This window comes from Grampus griseus (assembly GCF_964374135.1).
Source record: "Grampus griseus genome assembly, chromosome: 17".
NCBI classification, from domain to species: Eukaryota; Metazoa; Chordata; class Mammalia; order Artiodactyla; family Delphinidae; genus Grampus; species Grampus griseus.
The window spans coordinates 32,833,667-32,861,360 of NC_139011.1; the positions used below are offsets into that span (position 1 = coordinate 32,833,667).

General features: G+C 32.1%; 1 protein-coding gene across 28 annotated transcripts in view; it reads right to left on the reverse strand.

Moving 5' to 3' along the window:
* RIMS2 (regulating synaptic membrane exocytosis 2) overlaps positions 1-27,694 on the reverse strand; it is a gene marked incomplete at its 5' end in the record, with an annotated part of 569,746 nt that overhangs the window by 138,071 nt on the left and 403,981 nt on the right. For 6 of the 28 annotated variants that reach the window (XM_082675035.1, XM_082675034.1, XM_082675037.1 and 3 more), the window contains one exon: positions 4,963-5,063. The exons of 15 other annotated variants lie outside the window; for them this stretch is intronic. In XM_082675035.1, the coding sequence (XP_082531161.1) occupies positions 4,963-5,063 (101 nt within the window). Of the gene's footprint in view, positions 1-4,962; positions 5,064-23,385; positions 23,419-27,694 lie in introns of all 28 variants that reach the window. 7 more of the 28 variants (XM_082675032.1, XM_082675036.1, XM_082675010.1 and 4 more) reach the window with 3 other exon arrangements.

Below are 27,694 nucleotides of genomic sequence, written 5' to 3' on the forward strand. Positions count from 1 at the left end.
TCCATATTTTTTCAAGATTCATAAATTCTTTCCCCCTAAATTTGATCTCTGCTGCTTCAGTCTCTTTATTTGAGAGTAAAGGGAACATTCAATGATATTTGAGTTACACTAAAATCCTTTTCATCAGCTCAGTTATTTCTTTACCATTTCTTTTCAACCTTGTTGTATTCATTTCTGGTGCCTATGGCACATTTGCTGTTGTTATAAAAAAATAATAACAAATATCAGCCCCATTTATTAAGCATTTTACTAAATGCTAAACCATGTATATATATTATCTCATTTCCCCCTAATCATCGCTGTATGAAATAGATCTCAAAGCCCTTTTTAATAAAGAAACTGAGAGTAAGAGGTTAACCTACCGAAAGTCACCCAGGTGGAGTTTGCTTGTCTCCAGGCTGTGTTCTCATCTCCTACACTGTACTCAAGTACTGCTGCCATATTTTGGTGATATTAGAGTCTTAAAGTACTCCTGACTCACAAACACCAAACTTATAAGCAGCCCATAGATGCCACTCCTCACCAGCCCCAGCCTGTCTCCCCTCTTCTGGTCCCTATTGCTTGTGTTTTGAAAGTCAATTTAAAACACTTAAGGCTGGCCTTAAATGTGTATTCTCAGTGTTGAGAAGAGAGTAAGCTCTAATTAAGGGAACAGCCTAGTTAACAATGGTGATCTACCTGCCAAAAATACTTTGCCTTTAAAAGTCTGATTTTTTTTTATATTGATACTGCCTACAGCTCCATCGTGTGAGGTTTATTTGTATTTACAGACCTTTTTTTTTTTTTTTAAACTATCTCTGTGTTGTGTAGTTCATATTATAATGTAAGTTACTTTAGTGGGATTGCTTTCTTCCTAATATGTCTCTTTGACATCAGTGAATGGATCCTTACAAGACAAGAAGCCTGGAAGAAAAGGTGACAAATGCCCAGGATCAGGTATGTACAAAGAATGGAGAAAAACTCTTTTTTTCCCTTTCTTTTGCTGTGTTGTGCTCCACTCCCAGAACACTGACTCAGTCTATTAGATTGCAGGTTAAATGGATTAATATGAACTTCTGGTCCACATTTGAAAAGTTCTGCAAAATTTATGGGCTATCTTGCTTAATTCTAGAGTGATAAATAAGAAAACAGAAGATTATAAGTGCTACAATAGGGGTAAAATATTTTTGTGATAATTTTGTGGGAACATTACCACCAAAAAGGAACATGTTTTTCTACAGAGAAATAAGCTTTGATTTCCAAATAAACACGGTATCAATAAACTGTGTAGCTTCTCTGTTGAAATCTGATGGACTACCCTTTTAAAAAATATCCTCCAAGTTCATTTAAAAACATTAAATATGGCTAATTTAAAAAGCAAACATCATATACTTACATAAATATTATCAAATTCTCCATATTAATTTTCAGATATACCTACATTGTTTATCAATTATTGCTAATTATTGTAATTATGTAACTCATAGAAGGGTAGTTGGTCTATGCTGAATTATAATTCACATTGTTAAATGTAATAAACAAATCATGTTTTTCTGAACCAATGAAGAGCAGAGAACATTGGTTTTAAGTTGATTCTTAAATTATGTTGAGAGTAGAATAGATGAATCACATGTAAACTGGGATAAAGACAATGCAATAGGCATGAAAGGGTGCATTGGCCACATAGTTAAATTCTGTTTTGAGGGGAAAAGCCCTGAGAAATCATCCACTGGTTAAATAGGAATCATGTCTGCATGTGGTTTTGATGCTTTTATTAAATATAGGCTGTCTGCTTACAAATTTCCTCATATACTTAAAATATGTTTAGAAAGACAGTAACTTAATAGGCATTGCTCTGCAGGTACTTTCAAAGTGAATTACTAAGGAGATATTTTATAAATTAGTAAGAATTGTTTACAACTGTCAGTGCAGAATGCTTGAAAAATTCAGGGAAGCAATGCCATTTAAAATGTGGAATGTGTAGTTTAAAAAAAAAATTCGCTAACAATTATATTCCATGAAAGCTTTTAATAGCTTCACTAGAATTTCAGGAATATAGCTCATAAGTATAGCATATGCTCCACAGGCTTTGGATTTAATCTCAGTTATCTCAAAATTGAAAACCAGATTAGCTACAAATAATACTTTCCATGATTTGATGTGAACTTGGGTAGATTACTTAACCTTTCTATGGCTTAGTTCCCTTACCAATTAAATGATCTTTTCACGAATTAGAGTTAATGTATTAAAGTGCATAGCTCAATAGCAAGTATTTAATTGGCACTTGTTCTCAAACAAGGAAGAAAAGAATGGAAATATAAGGTGAATATCCCTAGTTAAAAAGAGAGGGGATGTAGTTGAAAATTTTAATCTAAATAATTGTTAGTATGGAAATGAATAATAACTAAATCTATACATGTGCTTGACTGAAAAGAATCCTCTGTAATTTTCTCTTTGATCCATGAGAGAGTTAGATCGAGGTAGGGATGATAGGCAGATAGACGACCCAGCAAAGATAGTTCCACATCAGGAAATTCGTAGTGGAACAAAATGGAGTCGTGCTTTGGATCCTTTTCAAAAGTTGTACCTTAATGACTTGATTGCATTTTTGGTTAGGCTGAGTGCACAACTCCAGCAATAGTAAACAGAATTCTATGTACTTGACATTCATAGGATTTGTTAGATACTAGGAGAGGCCTTGTAAAGGAGTCAGATCACTTATTCTCAGAAGAAAGTGTTCATTTTTAAATGACATCATCCATCATCCATCACTGGCTTCTGGCTAAAACCCTAAAAAGAGGAAGTCAACTCATTCAGTTACCTGGAAGTAAATTTTACATGCAGCCCACCTTAGAGCAGTGGTTCTCAAACTGTAGTCCACATCTCAATCACCTGGGAGGCTTTTTAAATCCAGGAACATCACCCCTAGAGTTTTGATTAAGTAGGTCTGGAGGGGGTCAGAGAATTGCATTTCCAAAAGTCCTTGGGTGATGTTGAGGCTATTGGTCTGGGTCTACACTTTGAAAACCACTGCCTTAGAGAATACCTAGGAAATTATTTGCTTAGCATAATAAGTCCTTTGCCAAGACTTAAATTTTTTCTAACCTAAAATAATTGGTGTCAAAGTTATAAAACTTTGAAGCCTCAGGCATTCTTTAGTATTCCTTTGGTCCATCCCCTTGTAATGAATTTCTGCCAGGTATCCATAACAAGAATCATTGGCATTGCTTCTAAGGAACTTGTTTTTATTGTATGAACAATGTAAATCATATGAATGACCCAGTTTCCTTTTCTGCCTTTGCTGCTTGTGAAGAAGCTCACAGTCAAAATATAAGCCCCACATGTAGCAGGTGTATAAGATCTCACACTATGCATTTTGTTCACAAGCTTTACTTCTGGCGTTACCTTGTTTTTTATTGACCTCATTTTCCCTTGATACTCATTTCTTCACTGACGATATTATTGAGAGTATTTTATGTATTTTTAAGAATCATCTACATTCCTTCCTGAAGTATAGTGGGATATAAACAAATAAAACAAATATGTGTTATCTTATGCTTATGGAAGCTTTAATATCCTATTTTATCAGGACTTCATGCCTTGGTCTTTGGATTATATAATATGAATAAATGAGAGATTAGAGCATAGCAGATGCCACAAAAGATCAGGTCTTTCTTCCTATTTAGCCCTAGGCAGAAATATTTTTAAAAGTACCTGGAAAGGCGCAGATATCATTTCTGATACCAAGTTCAAAAGGTTAGAGATGTATCTGAAATATACTATCACTGCAAATCTGTTCTCTGTGAAATTCACTGAACCTATTTGAAGTTATTCATATTTTCATTTTAGAATAAAATTTCTAGAAGTTAAAACCTGCTAAGTAAAGGCAAGGCTATTTTTTGTTTGTTTTAAATTTACCTTTCTTTTGGCATTAGGCCTGTGCCATTTCCAGGACAGCAGAACAATCCTGTATTCACCACATCAGTCAACATTCATACACTCTGGGGAAGAGATTGGTGGCTTGGAAGGTGATGCTGAGGTAAGAATATCTGCCTCCTCTAGGTTGTATAATGGAGAAACTGAAACCTATGCTACCTACAACATACGCACATCCAGGATAGCCAGTTGTGCTTTACTTCGTAAGTCTTATCTTTACTGAAGAATGGGCTATAATTGAGAGAAACTGAAGGTAAGGATAAAATAGACCTAACTGTATAAAAATCCAAATTGCTTTTCTCTAATACACAGATAACAGACCACAAATATTACATGACTGCAATGATTAGACCACATAATAATGAAATGTTAGGAATAAGTTTTGCTATTTTCATTCTTTTGTTAAATCTTAAATAGGTACCTCAGAGTAAAGTCTTTGAATGAATAATATGATGAGCCTAAAAATGTTTTGAAAATATAAAGGCAATGAAGGGCAAGAGCAATGAAATAATACTTTTTTTCCTACACTGGTAGACTTCACACCTCAATTTATTACCAAAAGGTGGTTCAAAAAGATTCTCACTAAAAAACTTTTTGAATTCTTTATAACACCTCATGAGTATGTATTTTGTTCCAATAACTTATTAATAAATCAGATTGAATTAAAATGCTATAAAGTAAAAAAATTCTATATGTAGGAAAACCATAAGATGATAATAGAAGTTCTTCCTAAACATTTTTGAGGGTGTTAGGGCCTTTATAGGTTTTATAAAATGAAAAATTCTAAAAGCTTTGTTCTTCAGATCATTTATGAGTTTCATTTCCTTAATCTCCTATATTATATAATGATTTTTCTAAATATTAAGGCAAGTCTACACCTAAAAGTTGGTATACAAACACATCATAAATTTTAGCATTTAATAATATCATGGGGCCATTGCATTATATGTTTGTGTCTGACTAATCTGCATTCAGCAGTTTGAGAATCTAACAGTTTCATATGATTAACTGATTATTTTACAACTTTTAAAAAGAAAAATGTCTTGCCTTTGATTGGTAATCTTGTTCCAGTCTGGGATCTGATCCGGCTACCTGTTTGTATTTGTTAATTTTCATTTGGCGATTTCTCTCCTCTATATCCATAGCACCTATCGAGTAGAAAAAAACCCATAAAATTAATGTTCAGTTCTTATTTCTGAGCCCAACTTACAGGATGTATAAAAGAAGAAATGCTAGGCTGATATATTACTTTCATTCAAGGTAGTATGTACAAATTAAATGTCATTTTTTAGATTTATTTAAGTATGCAAGTTGGTGAATAAAAGCATGATTATTAAATATGTGAAATAATTTAAATCTGAATAAAATGTAAACAAATGTAAATAGAAGACAACAAATCTTCATTAGATAGAAAACACCTTCTGGTACATATATGTCCAGGAGAATATATTTGACAGCACATAAATATGACAATAGTAATATTATAAGAATTTTGGCTTGTAACGAATTCATCAAGGTTCGAATTATTTACTGGAAAGAGGTTGTAAGTCTCATTGGTTTCAAATACAATTTTACAATTGCATTTAGAATTATCATAAAATCGTCCCATGTATTAAAGCAGGTTGCTCCAACATACGTGTGGATGCAGTTATCAAGATCTTTTGAACTTGAATTTTCTAGAACTAGGATGAAGAAAGAGGCACTTGGAATAATACTCCTGAAAACATACCATGCCTATAAAGGCACAAAGTATTACTGAAATCATTCTAGGGGAAGAAAAGAATGTAAGGAGGTGAGAAACTGAGATAGTAAGCCTATTATAAGATGAGATTAATGCTGTCTATAACAGGTGCTTCCTCAAAACACATCAACTATAGATATCAAGAGGGTCTTTAAGAACTTTGGTAAGAATAAGAACTAAATTCGGTAAGAAAACCTTAGCAAACATGAAAAAGTGCTTTAAAATTATATTTATGATTTTTATTAAAGAGATTTTATAGAGAAATTCCATTTCTCATTAATAGGCATAATGGAAAAACAAAATCTCAATTGTATGCTACAAACCTACAAACTGGGAAAAATAATCATAGCTTAGTAGGTTCAGTGGGTTTCTACAATAAAATGTCGTCATGTAAATCCACAAACACTGGGTCTAGGTAAGAATGTAAACATACGCACACATACCCCTGGCTTAAGATCATAACTTTAAAACTGCAGTAAAGACATATAGACAGAAGTGTGCCCACTCAAAAATAGGTATTTTAATACTCATCCTGAGAAAAACCTCACTGTATATTTGATAACTGCTAGTAAAAAAATTTTAAGTAAAATTTGATAATTAAAATAAGATACAAAGGGAAGAAAAAGTTTCAAAAAGGACTAAGAAAATCTTGACTAAAAGAATGTATAAAGAGTTTAGACTATATGACATCTAAGTAAAAGAGCAAATTTAAATCAACTAAACAGTTTGAGTCAAATTTTAATAATGATTTGATTAATTGATTCTGTGCCAAATTATAAAATGGGGAATAGAAATAAAATGTTAATACCAGTTGAATGATACACAAAATCAAGTGAGTGATTCCATGATATAAGTGTGAAATATGGTCAAGTATAAATGTCTATCACTCTATTAAAATACAATATTGGAATTGTTTGTACCTCAAGAGATATTCTCAGATAAATATGTTTATTTTCTCCAAGGGCAAGGGAACAAAAAAGCCATCCCAGCTTCAAAAAATTATGTATGCTGAAAAAAATATTAGCTAAATTAAGTGTTTGGGAAGTTTCTTTTAAAAAGTTTAATTTTGATATTATAGTAGCAAAACAGTATTTTAAATATAAATAGCACCAATAGACAAAGTTTAAACACATTTTACATATACATAAATAAATATACATATACATATAGACATATACACATACATACGTACATACATATATACATTTTCTAATGTTGAGACTATTTCCTGGACATCGACCTCCTATGACACTACATTAAATTCTTCCTGATTATTAGATAATAATGTGTAATATTCAAATTGCCTCAAATTCTTTTTGGTATAAGGTAAATTATTAATCGAGTAAACTAAGAAAATATGATTTCTTATTTCATTAATATCTTAATATGATTCCTTATTTCATTAATATCTTAATAACATAAGCCATTTAAGAGGTTTACCTGTTTTTAAACCAATAAACTAATTGTGGTTATTTTGAACCTGAAAAAGACTACTTAATATGTCCAAAAAGTTAAAAAGTCATATTTATTGTGTTGGTATGGCAATCAAGTAAAAAAAAAAAAAGTTAAGTTATAGGTAGATTTTGTAATCAGAGATGCAATTGAAAATGGCCATATTAACCAACAGTAAGACAGTGGTTGCTTAGGTTTCTACATTTACACTACGAAGATCATCAGTACACCTTCAGTGATTTCTGTAGTGCACTTCAAGCAATAGTTTTAAGTTTGCTTTTCCAAACACACACAAACACACACACTCTTGGGGTCCCAAAGCAGCTTCACACACCACACTTCTTTGAAATAGGGACATAGGTCTGGCAATAATGCAATTCATAATGAAGCTAAACAGTGATCAGAATATTGTAGGATTGCTGACTCAGTGACCCCATCTTGTGATCTTAAGCAAAATGCTCAAATCTGGGGATCTTAAGAGGGAAAAATCTCAAGTCCAACGGCAAAGCTCAAAGAAAGAACACCAAAATTCAGAAAACAAATTAGAGAATCTATGATTACAACATCAGGGAAGTTTAAGACTATTAACCTTATCTAAATCCAGAAACTGCATTGGTTAGTATCCCAAATTTTTGTGGCTAATTTAATGATTTTTCTCTTTTCTCCACCCTATCCTTTTCTTCTATCGATATATAAATATTTGGCTTCAGGTTTAAAAAAGTCTTCCTTTAATTGAGATTAAAAAGTTTCATTTCACTAAGTGGCTATCTGTTTCATGAGGGTTTCTGATGAAAATAATCACATCTGTAATTCCTTTTTTCTTTGATTATTATATGTCTTCAAAAAATTTAAGATGTGCCTTTAAATAATCTGAGATTAGAAAACAAATTACATTGTTAAAAATTTTACAAAATAATACATCAAGAATTTGTGGAGTGATCATTAAAAATTTACATTTTATAATTGGATTTCTTCTAAATTTTATCCTTGTAAAGGTACATGTTAAATTTGCTTTCCAGTTAAATTTAAGAATTAAAGACATTTGTGCAATGTCTTAACCAAATTTTTATTAATAGTGAGAGATTTCCAACAAAAACTATTCCTTGTTAAAACTATCTAAATAATTGATGACAATGTAAATAAAATGTATTTGCACAAAATACATACAGAGGTATCATAAATGTAGTCTGAACATAAATCAAAATATTATCTGAGGCCTTTTTCTGATTGAAGCTAAAGAAGTATATTACTTACCTATTAGAAATCTATTTATAAAATTAACTATATTTTGCCAAATCATCAAAGAAAGGAAAAAAATATTTTTGATAACTATCCTATTGAATCCTAGTTTACAAACTTTTCTTCTAAAAAAATACAAACACTGTGGAAGAGGCACAACAAAACAAAAGATGATTATGGACAATAATGATGACAGTGACAGAAATAACATATTCCAAATGGACAAAGTTTAAAAGGGCAAATTCATGTACTCTTTAAACGCTACAGTCACCAGTTAGGCATGTACCAAATTAAGTATAATAAAAAAGGTATAATCAGTGTATGCAGCTGTTTTCTCACTTTGAAGTAACAATTACACAAGAAAAAGCATAGCTATTTGTGTGCTTATTTTCTAGATTCAGTAGGATAGAGTATAAAACAGTTTACTGATGTCTTTCAAAAGTCAAAGGAATAGGAATAGGAATTGTTAAAATGCATCGAGATAAGAATATGTAATACTTTGTTATAATATTATTTTCAAGGGCAGTACAATTCAAAAAGAAGATACTGTCTTTGGTTTTATTTTACCTGCTCTTTCAAGAGTCTAATAACTGCAAAAACACTTTTCAGAGTGACAGTAATAAACTAGCTGTTGACAAAAAAATTAATGGTCATTTATATGAAAGTTTTCCAAAGTAACTGATGTACAAATATTAAAAGAAAATTATTTAAAAATAAAACATATTCGGTACTGTGTATTAAAAGGCTTTACAATGGTCATATTTTTGACCCTGGAATTGCACTTCCCAGGATCTTTCCTAAAGAAATAAATCAATGTGCAAAGATGTACATACATATTCATTACACCATTGTTTGATAATTGCAAACGCCAGGGAAAAGAAACTCCAAATGTCCAAAATAGGGGATTAGTTAACGGCATTTATGGTGTATCTACAGAATATTATACACTCACAAAAAATGATGAGAACAGTGTGCATGTGCATTCACATATATAAATTATATAAAATAAAGACACTGCAATTAGTAATTATAAAACACTAAATGGTGGATATGGTACTATAGTTTGTAGTTTAAAAAACCATATATATTCATAAAAACATATATGCACAAAATTGACAAAAAAGACAAAGACATGGAGTGAAAAACATTTAAGATTTACACACCAGAGTAGTTATCAGTTATCACTGGTTATTAGAAGTTAGTATAAGTGCTTTTGGTTTTTTATTTGGGTTAATACATAGTTTATAAAGTATCCACAATGATTATACATTATACAGAAAAAACATTTTAAAAACACACAAAATATAATGTTTATGTGAACAAGGACAAATTATCCAGTTTGAAAACCTTGTATTTTTGTAATGATTTGATAGAATGCTTTGGAAATAAACGTTAAATAATTTTTAAGATGCAAATATGCAATCATTCATTATTTAATTTATCTTAGGGACAAATATTTGTTAAATAAAAGCTGTGGGTGTATTGATTAAAAGTGGTACAAAATAAGAAATACTGCCAAATGCAATAAAGTGCAGATCTTTCCAATTTTTATGAATGTTAATACAAAAAATGATCTGACATGTTTTTAAATTTTCCATATTAGTTTTTTCAAGTGTAGGACTTAAGAAACTATGCAACAAAAATTAAAGAAGTTACTTTAAAATGATTTCTTCACAGTCACTTGCCTATAATGAATTTTCTCATATTTTTAGACAAAAACTTTATCATATACTAGAACCACATAAAAAGTACACTTTTGTTAGCTAAATTATTTGTTAAAAGAGATGTATTGCAGGGAATAACAAATATTGGAACACATTAAATTGAGAAAAAATATGGAAATAAATATTGTGAAAAAATTAAAAATTATGCACCAGATTATTTTGTATTACTACTAGGGCAAATAGAAGCATTTTCTTTTAAAGTGTAAATAAACTTAGTCTTAACTGTGCAACTAAGATACACGAATTTTGAGGAATAATTATTTCAAAATCAATCAACTTTGAGGATTTTTCTACTGCTGTCACTAGGAAATAACACATTTGGAATGAAAGAAAATATAATTTATTTTTCTTATAATGTGTTTACTTATTTGCTCCTAGGAATGCAGGAAAACTGAACTTCATAGTTGCCTAAGTAAAATGTGGAATTAAATGAAACATAAGAGTTCTAGAAACTTATAAACTGTGTCCTACTGTGAGGTTCATAGTTATGCACTATAGTCTTTTGAATTATGTTCTAAACCTTTATGATCTGTTTTAGATACTTAGGTTACCTGTGTATCTGTTTCTCTGTTAACTCTCTGCCATATTCATTAAATAATACTTCAAAGGAGATGTTATAGATAAATTTCAGACTCCTTTCACTATAGTCAAAAGAAACTAATATGCAAGCTACTTTAGGACATAAGTTATAAGGAGTGATCTACTGATCTCAGGAAACAGAGTATGTCTACTTTTGACATCTACATTCAGTGAACAGACTTACTGAGATTTTATTATTCAGAGGACTTGGATTTTAGCACCATTTTAGGTTTCAACATGTAAAATCAGGATGTACTTGGGATCACGGTGGAAGATCAGGGTTTTGTCCATGGAGAGTGCAGAGGAGGTAATCATCACAGAGTTGATAGGGCTTTGGAATTGCCCAGATTTAGGGTAATGAGTATATTTATGATACATAGGATTGAATAAAATCTTAAAAACAGCACTGGTTTAGAAGGTGAGAGTCAAGACTTGGGCTCAAGTCTTAATTTCATGAGCCCTATAACTGCAAGCACTTCATTTCACCCTTCTGAGCATAAAGTTCATCATCTGTAAAATGAATAATTTTGGATCAGACACTCATTATGATTCCTTCTGCTCTACAACTCTCTGGTTAGTTAATTCTGAAGGCAAATGATGTTTGTTTGTTCTTTTGTATTGTAATACCTACTTCATCAATATAGATAATGTAAAGTGTACTAGAAATTCTTGCTCTATTTGCCCTGGTATTGCATTCTTTAAAGTTTCCTTTATAGAATGTGTGTATGCATGTGTGTGTGTGTGTGTGTGTGTGTGTGTGTGTGTGTGTGTGTGTGTGTGTGTGTGTGTGTGTGTGTGTACAGAGGCAGGGAGAGGAATGGGATGAAGGAAGGGAGGGAAGGAGAAAGACAAACAAAGAGGAAGGGAGGGAAAGAGAAAATTGAAAAGCTCATTAAACCAGGAAATTTGCCCAGGAAAAAAATCATAAAGGTGATCTAATCTAGAAGCATCTTTTAGACTAGCTAAAGTGTAACTGTTTCACCTACATATTGATACATTTGTTGCAGGGTGTACAGTGACATCTTTAGAAGAAAATGTTTAGCAACCTTCTAATAACTTAATTATTTTAAACTTGTTAGTCACAATTCCTATATCTTTAAAATAACCTTTAGTTCAGAGGATAAACTAAATCCTAAAATGAAAGGCCTTAAAGAAGGAATGCAATGATTATCATTAAAATTGCTTCTAAAAAAAAAAATGCAATAACCATTGATAAAAGATAAAAACATGAGTCAGATTCATCAGGTTAATAAACTATTTCTCATATGTGTTCAGCACTTTGGAATGTTCTGACTTTTCCCTGATAGCTAAAATCTACATTAAGGAAGAGATAATCCACAGAGTAGCACGTATTATTACCATGAGTATGACTTGTCTCCTACTGTGTTTTGGTATGACACAATTATCACAGACCACTGTGTCCCACATCTGGGGCCTAATTAACATATCCTTAAGATATATTTCAACTACATCCACTCTTTACACACATCAAAAGATTGCACAGAAGATATGAAAGGAGCATAATAAAGAAATTTAAATGCATCTTTACATTTGTTTGTTTAGAAAAAAATAGAAATTTAAATATACTTAGAAATATTGACAGTTAATTTAAAAATCATGAAAAAATAAAAATATCCATCATATAAAAACTGGGATGAGACCTATGCTGGAAAAGAGACCCGTATAATTTTTCTTATGTATATTAGTGTGGTAATTAATAATAAATCTATATATACCCTTGAATGAAGGATTTAGATATATGGCTTTCAAATAGTACTTGTGCTTGGACATCAAGCTGTATTTCTTTCTCCAAGGATACTAATATTGATTACTATTGGTCAATGGTACAAGAATCAGTATATGGAGCAACTAATGTTACACAGTATACAACTCCCTCAGAATTCAAAGAAATGCATCCTAAATATTTCATGAATAGGGACATGTTACAAAACATTCCTGTTCAATACTGAGAAGAAAGAGGAATAAAATTTAGATGAGATCACTCAGAGAAAGAAGGATGAGGATTAGATGAAGAGGCATCAGGAGAGACTAACCTAAGTTAGAGACTGAAATGAATTTCATTCAACTTTCCAAATACCCACATGGTAATATCAGTTGCACTGAGGATCCTTAAATAAAACTGCAAATTGGATTGAGTGGTCTCCACTGACATTAGTGTTCCCTTTCTGAATTCCTCTCTTCCTGCTCTCCTCTTCCTAGACCTCTAGTATTGTTCTTTCATGTTGTTCGCAGTAAAATGTCCCCTCTTGCATTCTCCACCTTGTCACAGATAAAATGCCCATTTCCTGAGGTTAAGGGCATGGATTCTGGCACCAAATCTGATTCCTTCAGTTTAAATTCCAGCTTTAAATGACTGGAGTAAGTTATTTAACTGATCCGTATCTGAATTTTTCAATTTATAAACTAGAATTAAAAATAGTATTTACAAAGGGTGGGAAACTCAGTTATGGATTAAAATAATTTATACTACAGTGACTTAAAATTATCCAAAATGTTGACAGCATTTCTGAAATCTGTGATTGAGGAAATGCAAAGTTCAAGTTGGTTTTGATCACTGAGTCCTAGTTTTGCAACTACTCCAAGCCCAAACCCTCCCAATCGCCTTGTTTGAGCTAGTTCTTACACTGGGTCTCCCAAGAGTAAAATCTATAGTATGTGGAATTAACTTCCAAGTCATCAATTATTCATCACCATTCCAAGTTTGGTAAGTGGGGCCCACCGTATCTAGTATAAAAACAATGGATTTTTACATGATGTGAGCATTTGTGCCTGTATAAGTGAGCCTTATATATTTGCGCTATAAAGTTAGAATACCAAATGTAGAGAGCCTCTTACTGTATCTCCAATACTGAGTCAAGTGCAATATGTTATCTGGTTACTGCTGGTTCCCTCTTATTTCATGGTGACTTTACTCAAAGAAAAACTTTATCACTGAGTACTGTAGTTAAGTCTGATATTATGAAACTTATGTCTCAAAGGTTCCCCCAAATGTCATATTTGCCAAACCCAGTGATCCTTCCTCAGAACCATTCTACTGGCCCTCACTGCAGCATTGGATATAATTACTACACTATCCTTGACATTCTCTCCTTCAACTGTTTGGCCGTGCACTTTAATGCCACTCCTTTAGTTCACTCTTTACAGACATTGTGTTGGCCCATCTTTCTCAGTCCATCTTTCAAATACATACATTTCCTAAAGTTTTATTCTATCCCTGAGTGATTCTGTCTAAATCCACAGCTTCAACTGTCACTTCCATGATGAGGGTTCCTACCTTCACCTTTCCTCTAACCCTAAGATTCACATTTCTGGTTATCTCCTAAATGCACCTAAAATCCCCATCAGCACCTAAAACTCAGCTTGTCCCAAACAAGTTAAAGTTACTTCTCATGTCTGCTCTTCCTTTAGTTATCAGTAAATGTCTAAAATATCCAGAATCTATTTCTTTGGTAATTGCCTTGCTTGTTCTTGATCTTTCTTGGTTAACTGACCACTGCTTTAGACTCAAAGCTTTAGTCCTTTCTTGGTTTCCCAGCTCATCCGCTATAGTCATCTTTTCTCTCTGAAGCTGTAGGTCAACCCTATCCATTACCATGCTCTGTGTTGGGGTGGGACTTGGCTCTTAATTGCTTGAGTTGTGTTAGATTAAGTAAGTTTTTCTATTAGCATATATTTAGTACTGTTTGAGTAACATATTAAAATTCATTTTAACTTTGTATATTTTCAATAATTTTTAAAGTCAGATTTATTACGGCATAATTTACAAAAATTAATATTCACACTACTTAGGTACAAAGGTCTATGACATTTGATAAATATATATAGTCATGCAGCCTCGCTGCAAGCTACAGAGTATTTCTGTCACCCTAACGTGTTCCCTGGTGTAGCTTTGCTGTCAGTCCTCTCTCTGCCAGCTCGGATAACCACTGATCAGATTTTGATCTAGCTTTTAATTTTTCTTCAATAATGTTTTTACACTAAAATTTTATTTGAACAAGGCATAGCAAATGAAACGTAACAACGCTTTTAAAAATACACAGTTAAAATCTTGCATTCTAGAACTTGATACTAATGTTCTGGCACAATTAAGTTCTTAACAATGATAGTAATACTCTGTACATGCCAGGAATTGTGCTAAGAGCTTTGCATGTGTTATAATTATGTTACTCAATCAGCACAGCTGTTTGTGGTAGGACTTATTATTTTTTCAATTTTACTCATTAGAAAATTTGTAAGGTGGCTGACATTGGTCTGTTCTCCAAAACTTATAATCTGAAATATTTAGTCATGAAATGACTCTCTCTCAACACACCACTCTCAACTCTTGTTTAATTCTTTTTTCTTCCCAACGTTCTCCCTTTTAAAACTTCCCTTTTTCGTTTCTAGCTGAATCTCCTCTTTGACTAATTTTCTTTTTTGGTAATGTTTCTTCAACTTATTTCCCTATGAGCCCAATCTTAACCTGTGATATAGTCATTTTTAATCTGTAATCTTCCTTTTAGAGATTCCTTCTGATTCTCATCCCTTACTTTGAATTGGTCAATCAACTTCCTTCACACTCTGCATGACCTTATAATCTATGACTAGGTTCTTCCCATCAGTTGCATCATGTAATTAATTAATGCAATACTTCTATTTATTGTCTTTCATTTTCCGTTAAACTTTGCTTTTCCCATTATTAGTTCCCTTCCTCATCCCTACCCTCACATCCCACACCCCATCGCCTCAAGCCTTCAAGCAGGCTGATAAAAGAAACCACCATCTGTCAAGTCACATCTTTCTCTTCAGCTAAATTATAACCTAATTTACATTCCCTTGGCAATTATCTCCAATATATTCATGCCAACTTACCCTTTTTTATATTAAACCTATTTGTTGCTCATGCCAACCCATTTGTATTACAATATTTTTATAGATATTAAAATATAGACCTTTAAACAAGCAAAGAGGAAGAAAGTGATCTGAAAACAATCATGATGTGCTTTTACCATGATTTATGAATATTCAGCAAGTATTGTGTATATGTTAATACTTATTAAATAACTTGCTTACTAACTTGGCTTAACAATATGTACACTTTCCTTTCAACTGAAATAATTTAAAAAATATATTTTAACCATAACTACCATCCAGAGCTATACTTTTTTTTTGCGGTACGCGGGCCTCTCAGTGTTGTGGCCTCTCCCGTGGCGGAGCACAGGCTCCAGACGCGCAGGCTCAGCGGCCATGGCTCACGGGCCCAGCCGCTCCGCGACATGTGGGATCTTCCCGGACCGGGGCACGAACCCGTGTTCCCTACATCGGCAGGCGGACTCTCAACCACTGCGCCACCAGGGAAAGCCCACTGTAAAATATTTTTCTGAAAAGGCATTTAAGTGTCAGTGGCAGATGAGTTTTAAATATTTCAGATTTCCAGACAGATGAGTAAAGAAAGTATAGCTCTGGGGTTTCCCAGGTGGAGCAGTGGTTGAGAGTCCGCCTGCCGATGCAGGGGACACGTCTTCGTGCCCCGGTCCGGGAAGATCCCACATGCCGCGGAGCGGCTGGGCCCGTGAGCCATGGCCGCTGAGCCTGCGCGTCCGGAGCCTGTGCTCCCAACGGGAGAGGCCACAACACTGAGAGGCCCGCGTACCGCAAAAAAAAAAAAAAAAAAAAAATTTTACAGCAAAAATAATTCTTCTCCTGAAATTTAAATGCCCTTATTTTACCTTTTGTTTATTGATCTTAATTACGTATGTATCTCCTGGCTCCTTTACATAGTTGGGTTCTTCTTATTCTTCTGGTTTAGTTCAGATATTACTTCTTCAGACAAGACTTCCTGGATCACTCCATTTAAAATAACTTCTTCCTCATTCCAGTTGCAATAGGTTACATAAGTGTTTTTAATAGCACTTATAACTATCTAAACTTACCGAATTTAGTGGCCATTAACCCTCCCAAAAATATAATTTTCACAACGGGAGAGACCTTGTCTGCTGTTGTCATTGTTATATCACCAGCACCTAGAATAACACCTGACATATAATAAATATTCAGTAGATATTTGTTGAACAATGAATTTTCAGGCTGTGAAATACCTTTGTATCACTGGAATAAGAATTTCAGAAATACCTCTCTTTTAATTCAGCCAATTGTGATATATGATAGTTTAATATGCCATTATGATACCTATAGAATTATGCATCTGGCATAGTCAAACTTGCAGATTGTGTATTTCATAAAGGTATCTTAATAACCTCTGCTTTGGATATTTCTTCCTCTCTTAATAAAGACTATCATTATTTACACAGCAAACCTAGAATTAACTATAATTCTGAGTAGAAAATATATACATTGGTGTTCAAAAAACACTGAGAAGGAATTTGAATAGTTTGAACAATTCATGACATATGTATTAAAAGTAACTTTTTAGCTACCTGCCAGACACTTTATGAAAAATTTATCTAATCTTTAAAACAATCTTTCACTCCTATATAAGAAAAATGGTAGCTCACAGTTTTTTTTGTTTATTTTTCCTTTTTTGGCATTCATTTGCTTACTGTTGAAATAGAAATTTTTTCATTTTGGCTTGTCATTTGTTTTTATTCTTCTGAGGATTGAAAGTATATGCATAGGCACACACACACACACACACACAAATTATCAACTCTCTTTTACTAAAGACGAAGCTGGAACTTGGAGAGATTATGATGCCTAAGATCACAGAGGCCTTCAAATCTCACACTTTACTGCTACATCAGCATTCATGCTTCCTTAATAGGACAATAGAGGATAAAACATTACTTGTTTGACTGTCCTTTAAGTAAAGCATATTTGTTTTTTAAAAATATCTAGAATTAAGTAGTTTGTCTTGTTTTTCGTGCTACAGATGGACAACCAAACTGGTCAATAAGCACAGTCCAATGCCCAGCTCTACTATTAAAATATTTTTCTCTCCATTTTTAAACAATCCTAGAAGTGGGTATATTATCTGAACTCCTTACTCATTCATTGTTTACGTAGATTATTGATATATTAAATTTACATTCAAAACGCTATTGCAAAACCCGTGATTTTGCTAATAACAAACATAAATCATAAGTGAAGAGCTAAATAAGTATATCTTTCTGAAAAAATAACCTTTGGTATAATTTTTTTTAGTAGTAATAATTTAAAAGAACTACCATTTTTTGATTATCTAGTATGGACAAAACTCCATGACAAGTTCTTTACAAGTATTACTACTTTCAATTTTTTTCAAATTACAAAAAGTATAGAAATAATTGTTTCTCATTTCTATGTCAATAAAATTATTCAGTTAGATGGCTGGATATATATCATAATTTATTTACCCATTCCTCCATTACTTAACATTCACGGTAGCATCCTTTTTGTTGCTACAAATAATGCTTTAGTGAAACTTGTACATACAATTTTATCTGAATCTCTATTTGCACCATATCAGAATCTGCAAATATTTTTAAGGCCCTTGGTGTATATTAAAAAAATTGCTTTTTAGAAATATTAAATTATGCTGCCACTATTTTACCATACTCTCCCCAGCATTAAAATGCTGTTTTTTAACTAGGTAAAACATAGTATCTTTAAAAAAAAAAAAGTCACCTATATGGTTATGAAAAAAATAAAGTATTTTTTATATATTTACTGACCACTGAATTTCTTGTTTAGTGAAATGTCTGTATATGTCTTTTGCCATTTTTCTATTAGAGTTTTATAGAATATATAATTTGTTCAACAAAGTGATTCAGGTGTTAAGGCTTTTAATACTCTGAGTTGCTGCAAATAATGTTTCACAATTTGTTGTTTGCCTTTTAACTTGTTTATGCTGATTTTGATATTTTGAAGTTTATACCTGAGACACTGTAGTCAGATCTCTCTTTTTAAATTTACTTCACTGCTTTTATTCTTAGAAAGGCTTTCTCCCTCCAGAGAAAAGCTCTTTTATGCTTTCATTAAACATAATTAACTCAATCTCACCACAGTTCATTCTGTTTAATAGGAAGCTGCCCAAAGTCTCGTCCCTAGCGGGTGACAAAACTTGGTTTAGAATTCAGACCTAAATGGGTTCAATGTTCTTGCTGTTTCTATCCAACTCTCTTGCCTCAGAAATGATAACGTTCATTTCTGGTGTAGCAGTCCTGATGCACAACTTTGTACGACAACTAGCTCCTAAACTGGTAGCCACAAACTAGTATAAGATATGTGTAATGCATAAAACAAAATAAACTAATTTTATCTTTCTATCATATCATTGAAAGAATGCTTACACATCAAAATGCATTGGCTTCAATACAGCGGATTCAAAATAAAAACTGTTTTTTAATATGTTTTATACAATAATAAAATAATAGTTTCACTTGTATAGTGCTTACTATGTGCCAGACACTGTTTTTAGGTGCTTTACATATTAAATATTAACTGATTTCATCCTTAAAAAAGCAGTTTGACGTAGCAGTATTCAGTTGGCCAAAAAGTTCGTTTGGTTATTTCCGTAAGATGGCTCTAGTAGCACTTAGTTGTCTTTAACTTCATTCGAAACAATTTTGTTAGATTTTATTGTGACAGCTGTCATATCAACATGCATTTTTAAAAAACTTACCAAAATTGGTGAATTTTTGTGTAGCCATTTTAATATTGAAGATGGAAGAAAAAGAGCAACATTTTCCGCGTATTACGCTTTATGATTTCAAGAAAGGTAAAAACACAACAGAAACACAAAAACGATTTGTGTACTGTCCAGAATTAGTCAACAGAAAATGCATAATCTTCCATCAGTATAATGCAAGACCGCATGTTTCTTTGACGACCAGGCAATAACTGTTACAGCTTGGCTGGGAAGTTCTGATTCATCCACTGTATTCACCAGACATTGCATCTTCAGATTTCCATTTATTTAGGTCTTTACAAAATTCTCTAATGGAAAAAATGTCAATTCCCTGGAAGACTATAAAAGGCACCTGTAACAGTTCTTTGCTCAAAAAGATAAAAAGTTTTGGGAAGATGGAATTATGAAGTTGCCTGAAAAATGGCAGAAGGTAGTGGAACAAAACAGTAAATACATTGTTCAATAAAGTTCTTGGTGAAAATGAAAAATGTGTCTTTTATTTTTACTTAAAAACCGAAGGAACTGTTTGGCCAACCCAATATTATTATCTCCATTTTACAGGTGAGGAATCTGAGGCAGAGAGAGCAACTTTCTCAGAATCACACAGCAAGTAAGTGGTGAGACTGACCAGGGAGTCTAGCTGTATAGTCTGTGCTCTAATACTGCTTCTCAGACTGTTTCTTACCAGAACAATACTTCCTCCAACACAGATATTCTTATGAAAGAGAGTTAAACTGGACAATTGGCCTAGGTAAAATTGAATGTCATAGTATTAACAGGGCATGAATAATATTTTGAGAATTTAGCAGTAACATTTTACAATCAGGATTAAGTTCTTAATGCACAGTTCACTAGCAAGATTAGGGCTAAAACTAGATCTCCTGACTTCTAATAATCTTTCCAATTTCCTCCACACCACTCCACACAAGGAAGAAATGCTCAAAACCACTTTTATTTCATGTTTGGGTATTCCTATTATTTCAAGATCCATGAACTTTCTTAACTCTCTTCTCTTATATTTGAGTATTTATAGGCTTTAAAGAATTAAGTATTACACTTTATCAATAGTAGCTTTCATATATGATGTGATGTTTTTAGATATATGTACATATACATATTTCATTTGAGCCTTTTTGGTTAAAAGATCACAATATTACTTAATAAAATGTTAAGCTTAAACTTATATAAAAAATTTCTCGAATCTACTGTGTCTCTCATAACATCTAAGCTATCTAACACAGTATTGAACATAGAGTTGACATTATGTGCCTCCTTATAAACTGAGTGATTTTCATTTTCTGATAAGATTTCAGTGTACTAGGGTTATGGTTTTCATGACTGAGCAATCTTGTACCTTTTTTTTTTTTTTTGGCCATGCTGTGTGTCTTGCGGGATCTTAGGTCTCTGACCAGGGATGGAACCCTCATCCTCGGCAGTGAAAGAGCGAAGTCCTAACCACTGGACTGCCAGGGAACTCCCCATGACTGAGCAATCTTGAGTACCTGTGTCTTAGACTTTTGTTAATAATATTAAGTCCATTAAATATAGGATGTAATGAAGAACAGAGAATATCTATAAAATAAATAGAATATGTAATGAGAAGTTTGGTAGTAAATCAATAATTGAAAATTTGGAGAAATTTCGGTTAACAGTTTATATGTGCATTTATATGTATACACATATACACTTATGTTAAACTTTCCCTACAATGAATGTTACTTCTCTTTACCTTTTAGAACATAATGCAAGTAGAACAAAATGGCAAATGAAAGCTCACAGCACTCAAAATATCGTATAGATGCCAAGCAAATATAATAAGAATTGAAGTGAAAATTTGAAATACATACCAATGGACAATATTCAGAACAGTCAAAGAAACAAAACAAAAAAGGGAATCATTTTCATGCTAAAAAGAATACTGTGATTGCAATAATTTAGCCCAGACTTCTCTCCAGAGTTCCAGGCCCATACATCCAATGAATGCTATTAGATATTTACACTTAAATGTTCCAAAGGAACCTCAAACTAACCCATCCCCAAACTGAAGTCTTTATTTTGCACTTAAATATTTGTTCAACCCATATTCCCTGTAAGATAAAATATACCACCGTATATCCAAACATTTCAGTCACGCAAGATTATCTTATTCTTCCTTTTCCTTTCATCAGTAATATCCAATCGATAACTGTCTTATAGATTCTACATCTTTAAATAACTTCTCATGTATCTACTGCCTCTGTTGATTCAGCCCATTATGATCTCTTAACTGATTTATGCAATATCCTTATAAATGATCTTTCTGCTTATATAGCTCCGCTCCATTTTTCACCTAGTTTCCAAAGTAGTCTTTCTAGAAACAAATATCTGATCATGTCTCTCTCTTGCTTTACATACCTCAATAACTTACACAATCTTCAGAAACCCTCACCTGCCTTTTTTTTTTTTTTGGAAAAGAAACAACTAGGCTTTAATTTTTAAAATTCTTTTTTTTTTTTTACATCTTTATTGGAGTATAATTGCTTTACAATGGTGTGTTAGTTTCTGCTTCATACAGAAACATACATATGTTCCCATATCTCTTCCCTCTTGCGTCTCCCTCCCTCCCACCCTCCCTATCCCACCCCTCCAGGCGGTCACAAAGCACCGAGCTGATCTCCCTGTGCTATTCGGCTGCTTCCCACTAGCTATCTACCTTACGTTTGGTAGTGTATATATGTCCATGCCTCTCTCTTGCTTTGTCACAGCTTACCCTTCCCGCTCCCCATATCCTCAAGTCCATTCTCTAGTAGGTCTGTGTCTTTATTCCTGTCTTACCCCTAGGTTCTTCATGACATTTTTTTTCCTTAAATTCCATATATATGTGTTAGCATACGGTATTTGTCTTTCTCTTTCTGACTTACTTCACTCTGTATGACAGACTCTAGGTCTATCCACCTCATTGCAAATAGATTTCGTTTCTTTTTATGGTTGAGTAATATTCCATTGTATATATGTGCCAGAGTTAGCAGAAGGAAAGAAATCATAAAAATCAGATCAGAAATAAATGAAAAAGAAATGGAGGAAACAATAGCAAAGATCCCCTGCCTTCTTCTGTCTAAACTTGTTTGAAGCCATTTTACCACATTGTTCCCTCTGCCTGTCATATTCTCTACACACAAGGCCAACATATTTCTGGTTTTTAACGTTCAACTCAAGGATTATTGCTTCTGTGAAGTCTTTCTTGAACTAATATCCATACTGCTCAGGTGGAAATAATAACCCCATCCTTTGTGATTCCATTGTAGTCTATATATACATAAATCATGTATATATAGATTTCTCATAGCACCTATAATATTATTGAGTTTACTTGTTAAACTCACACTAGAAAAAGCCCATGAGGATGGGGGCCATTTTGTGTGTCCTGTTATTTCCAGCACCTGGAACAGTACCACACAGCATGTGCTTAATAAATGTGTCGAATGAATGTTCAAATTTTAGTCCAAGTGTTACTTCTTTCATGAAGCTTTGTCTGGCCATCTATTTGAAGCAAATTTTATTTGACTTTATACCTTTGTAGAATATATTGTTAGAGTCATCCACATTAGCACATGAACACAGCATGTTACCCACATACTTTAACTCCTCTGTGATACTGATAGCTTGTTTAGGGCATATATTAGGTCTTTAGTATTTTCCATAATCTAGCACATTGCTGAACTCAAGATAAAAATAAAATACTTTTAGAATTATGTATTAAAAAGCTGAAAACAAGTTTTAAGCCTAAAATAAACTGAAGTACAAGTTATGATTAATTTATTAATTTAATCTACCCGACTATATATAAATATACATATATGTGAATCTGGAGTTAGTTACCCAGTTATGGAAAAAATGCATATACACCTATGACATAAAATTAATCATTTTATTTTTATCCATCTAATTGGAGCAGTTGCTGTTAAAAGTTGAATATACAACTATCTAAAATAAAAATGCCTGCAGATTTAACATTTTGTTAATATAGGAAGAGAATGAAAAATTATAAAATAAGTAAAAAACAGTAAAAGATTTCTAAGGCAAGTTAGATAAATGAAAAATAACAAAGAAAAGCAGTAGAAGAGACAGACCTGCATGTCTTCTCCTTGTGGAGTCCACTTCTTCTGTGATCACATCGTGTAATGGACAGACATAGACAAAGGAGATGGATGTGAGTGGATGTACTCAAAAGGTAAAAAGTGACACTGAAGGAAAGGGCCTCAAATCATTTTGAGAAAAGATCCTGTGCACAGTTGTAGGGAAGATATAATCATATACATACCATATTAAAAGAAAAAAAATATGGAAGAACTGATGGTGAACTGGTTAAGCCACTATGGGTTAGCAGGATCAGAAAAATAAAGTTAGTGTAGAAATAAAGAGGATTCAAAAGTTTACAATTATTTATGGACAGCCAATCCTGAACAGTGATGCTGAAGAAAGATACCATTAGTAAAAACAACATTACTTGTATGACCATATTGTTTAAGACATTACTGAGTCCATTTAAGATCTGTGAAAATGCTTTTAGAACTTTTACTTATCATTGAAAGGAAAGAACTTAATTGAATCATCTTAAAAAGAGCAATAAAAATAGCTTGATCAGACTTCTGTGCCTTTTAAGTTTCCTAAATTGATGAGTATATACATGAAAATAAGTATGACCATTAGGCCAATAATTCATTGAGTTACTTCAGTACAGCAAAATATTATTATAAAAATATTCTAGAGAGTAACAAATATAATAAAACTCATTATAAAAAAGAGTAGCTGAAATATATGGCTTAAGTTAAATATTAAAGATTCAAGTTAATCTTCAATTTAGACAAATTTTCTTTGATCATATTCCCTTATGAGGTTTACTTATTCAGAAAATTCTTACAGACACCACATAACAGATCATTGATGTTTCCATTTAAATTTGCCCATCCAAGTCCAACATCTACTATAACAGATACAGCACATATTTTGGAAACACTTCTTTACCCATTGGTAGTGGAGAAGTTCAGAAGACATTTTATACAGTGATTAAGCAGGAAATGTCTGCTCAACTGAGCATTCTAAGAAAACTTTTTTCCAAAAGATATTAATGAGTTAGTATTAGTGTGACTGATACAGATAAACAATATAACACAAAACCAAAATGTCCTATTTTAATTACCTTCTTAGCTTCAAATTAGGTATTACAAAGTTCTTAATTCAAAACACCACATTCATTTCTGCAATACTTGTATCATAGTTTCTGAGCGATTTATAGAAAAACATGTTATACTAAAATATATTTGGAATATTGATATATTGAAATGATAACTCTTGAGAGAAATCTTTCCAATAACAAATTTATCTCTTTCTCTGAATAGTGAGAAAATGAAAATTTTCCACTAGGAAAGAAGGGCTGAGATATCCAAAACTTTTTTTCTAAGAGAAAAGAGAAATCCTATTATAGAGAACTGAAAAAAAATGACCATTTTGAAACTTAACAATGTCATTTTGATTATTATGTGAGCACACCTTTGACCTGTTCAAAATTAGACAGTAAATCTCATCACGATTATATTACAAACTAGACTTTGCCAATAGGATTGACCACTGGAAAAGTATTATCCTCCTGAAATGTACTCCTACATTAACATGTTATATGCCATATTTTCTTTTGCATCCCCAGTCCACCCATTTCTCAAAGAAGATAAAATAGAAAAATCTGAGCTATATTAACATCATAGGTTAATGCTGAATTGTATCATATTTTGCATTATGTTTTATAGGCAAAATTTCCCTATATACACATTTACCACACTACTAACGAAGTTTCCACACATGCTAAATTGAAATTGGTATGAACTGGATGAAATAACTGCTTAAGTATATTCTACCTCTAAGAAAACATTTTATTTTTTTGCAGAAAACATAAAAACAACATAAATAAATATCCTTTCACTACGTAGTATTTTCCCGTACCTTGACTATTTTATAATGGCATTGAGGTAATATTTTTCATGTTGTATGGATTCAAAACATTCAAATTTCTTTCCAACCCATTTATTAGTTTATTATAGAGAATAACTGAAGCACATAGAGTTCAAGTGACTTACCCAAGGTCATAAAACAAGTTCAATGGCAGAACCAGAAATAGAACAGAGGTCTCCTGATTACCAGGTCAAATTTCTTTCTACTAGATGCTATATGACCGAATAAAAACATGTGAAATAAAAAGTCTAGTAAGGGAAAAAAATCTTTTTATGTTGATACCTGAACTGGACATTTTATTACATAGTATTAATTAGAATGTTTTTAAAAAGAGGTACATGGTACAACTATGCAAGTAATTCACCAATACTTTTTACTCTTGTGAGGAATATGTAACTTAGCACCAACAATTTAATTGTTTTTAGAAAATAATACAAAATTTATATTTTAGAAAAGGATGAAAATGAAAGATTTTGACCAGGATCTCACTATTAACTGAAAGTGCCCATTAAATCATTTTTCCATCACTATGTGAATATGATCCATTAATAAATAGATCATAATTAATCTTACATAAAAAATCACTTAACTTTAATTAGCAGATAGAGTACTAATTTAAATCATAAAATTTCAATGTATAACTTTCAATTATACCAAATATATTTAAAAAATTTTTGACTTTCTTTTCTTCTTCGTGGCTACAGTTTTTAATATATACTATTTGTATTAAACCAGCCACATTTAAAAAGAGAAACTATATCCTTTAAATATCTAGGTCTTATTTAAATGGCAATAAACTATAAAAACTTATTTCATATATATTATTGTAATGAATTTCAGACTTCAGTGAACCTTGAAGGAGGTAAGAGTACCCCCTTCACTCTTCCTATCTCCCTAATTCTCCTTTAATTGTTACTTTGCCACAGTCAAACATTCTACTTTCAGTGCTGTTAATGGCAGTTCTAATGAGAAATCTTTCCAACACTTCATTTAACCAATAAGCAGTTAGAGTGATTAAAGATAGTAAAAGTATACCCTCTCTTAGGTCACAACTATGTCACAACTATGGCTGGATCTTAGTTTCAGATACAGAAAATATAAAAACTGTAATAAGAGTGTACAGTATTTGGGGGAGGTTCATTACATCACATGAGCTAACAAAAGAGAAATAAAATATATTCATATACTATACTAAAAGACATTAATAAAATATAATGAATAACTCATAAATACCATTTATGGTAATTATTTTGGAAAAATACTTTTAAATTTAAAGTACCATCAATGTGCAAACTGTAAAAAGAATGGTCCTTAATCAAGCAAAGTAGTAATTATATATATATATACATATATATATATATACACACACACACACACAATAAACCTGTATTGGTTGGTCCTTAAAGTTATAAAAATCTACTGAAGATAAACAGATATATAATAAAATACTCATTTTCATTAAATTATATGGTGTAAAAGTAAGTTTATGAGGATGAATATAATAGCAGCTTTTATGTAAAATTTTGTGCAAACCAAAATTTCCCTTGCCAATATAGTGTATTAACTACCATTATATTTCAAATGAACACATCTCAAGTTCAAACAGAAATAATAATCTGTAATCAACTTAATTTAAAAAGGCATAGACATGAGGCCTGTTTACGTATAAATGCAGTTTTTAACAAGGGTATATGATATTTATTTGAAAATCTGTTGACTAACAGCAGACATAATATTGGTTCTATTATCAGATTTAATTGTACTTGAGTAAATATCAATATATATTGTATAGAAGGAAGTATTCTCTTAGAAAGATTCCAGACAAAGAAACAGAAGCCTCAAGACTTTAAGTGTATATTACAACTTGCACGTAATTAAAAGTTAATCATAATTATGAGGGCTTTTTAAAGGTCATAGGAGCCTTAGAATGTTTCCTTTTAGAGAAGGCAAGATACCTTTCAAAATAAAGCCTAAAAAAGCATCTACTTAGTAGGCGCCTCAATGATACAAAGATCAAGACAGACCTAGAACATAAAAACAAAATATTTACCAAAGTTTAAAGATTTCAAACTAAAACTTCTCCACTGTGACAAAAATCTTGTAGAAAAATTCCTCAATCTAAGTTATTTGAATTTATTTTCTAAACTAATTATTACTTTCCATAATTTTGCCAACAACCATAAAATTATTGAACATTTACAAAAGCATCTACCTACCTATTGAAATGAGCAAAGTACAACCTTTTAAAATATTAAGCTATTTTTAAAGCTAACAAAAATGTTTCTTTTTTAAATGTTTTGTTTCCTAGTTCTAGCTGTGCCAGTTTTTTTTCTGATTCTATCCTTAGAGTCTGACATGTAATGCAATTTTTTTTTTGTAATGCAATTTTAAATGCAGAAGAAAGACATACTTAGAGTATTTGTTGAGGGTGTT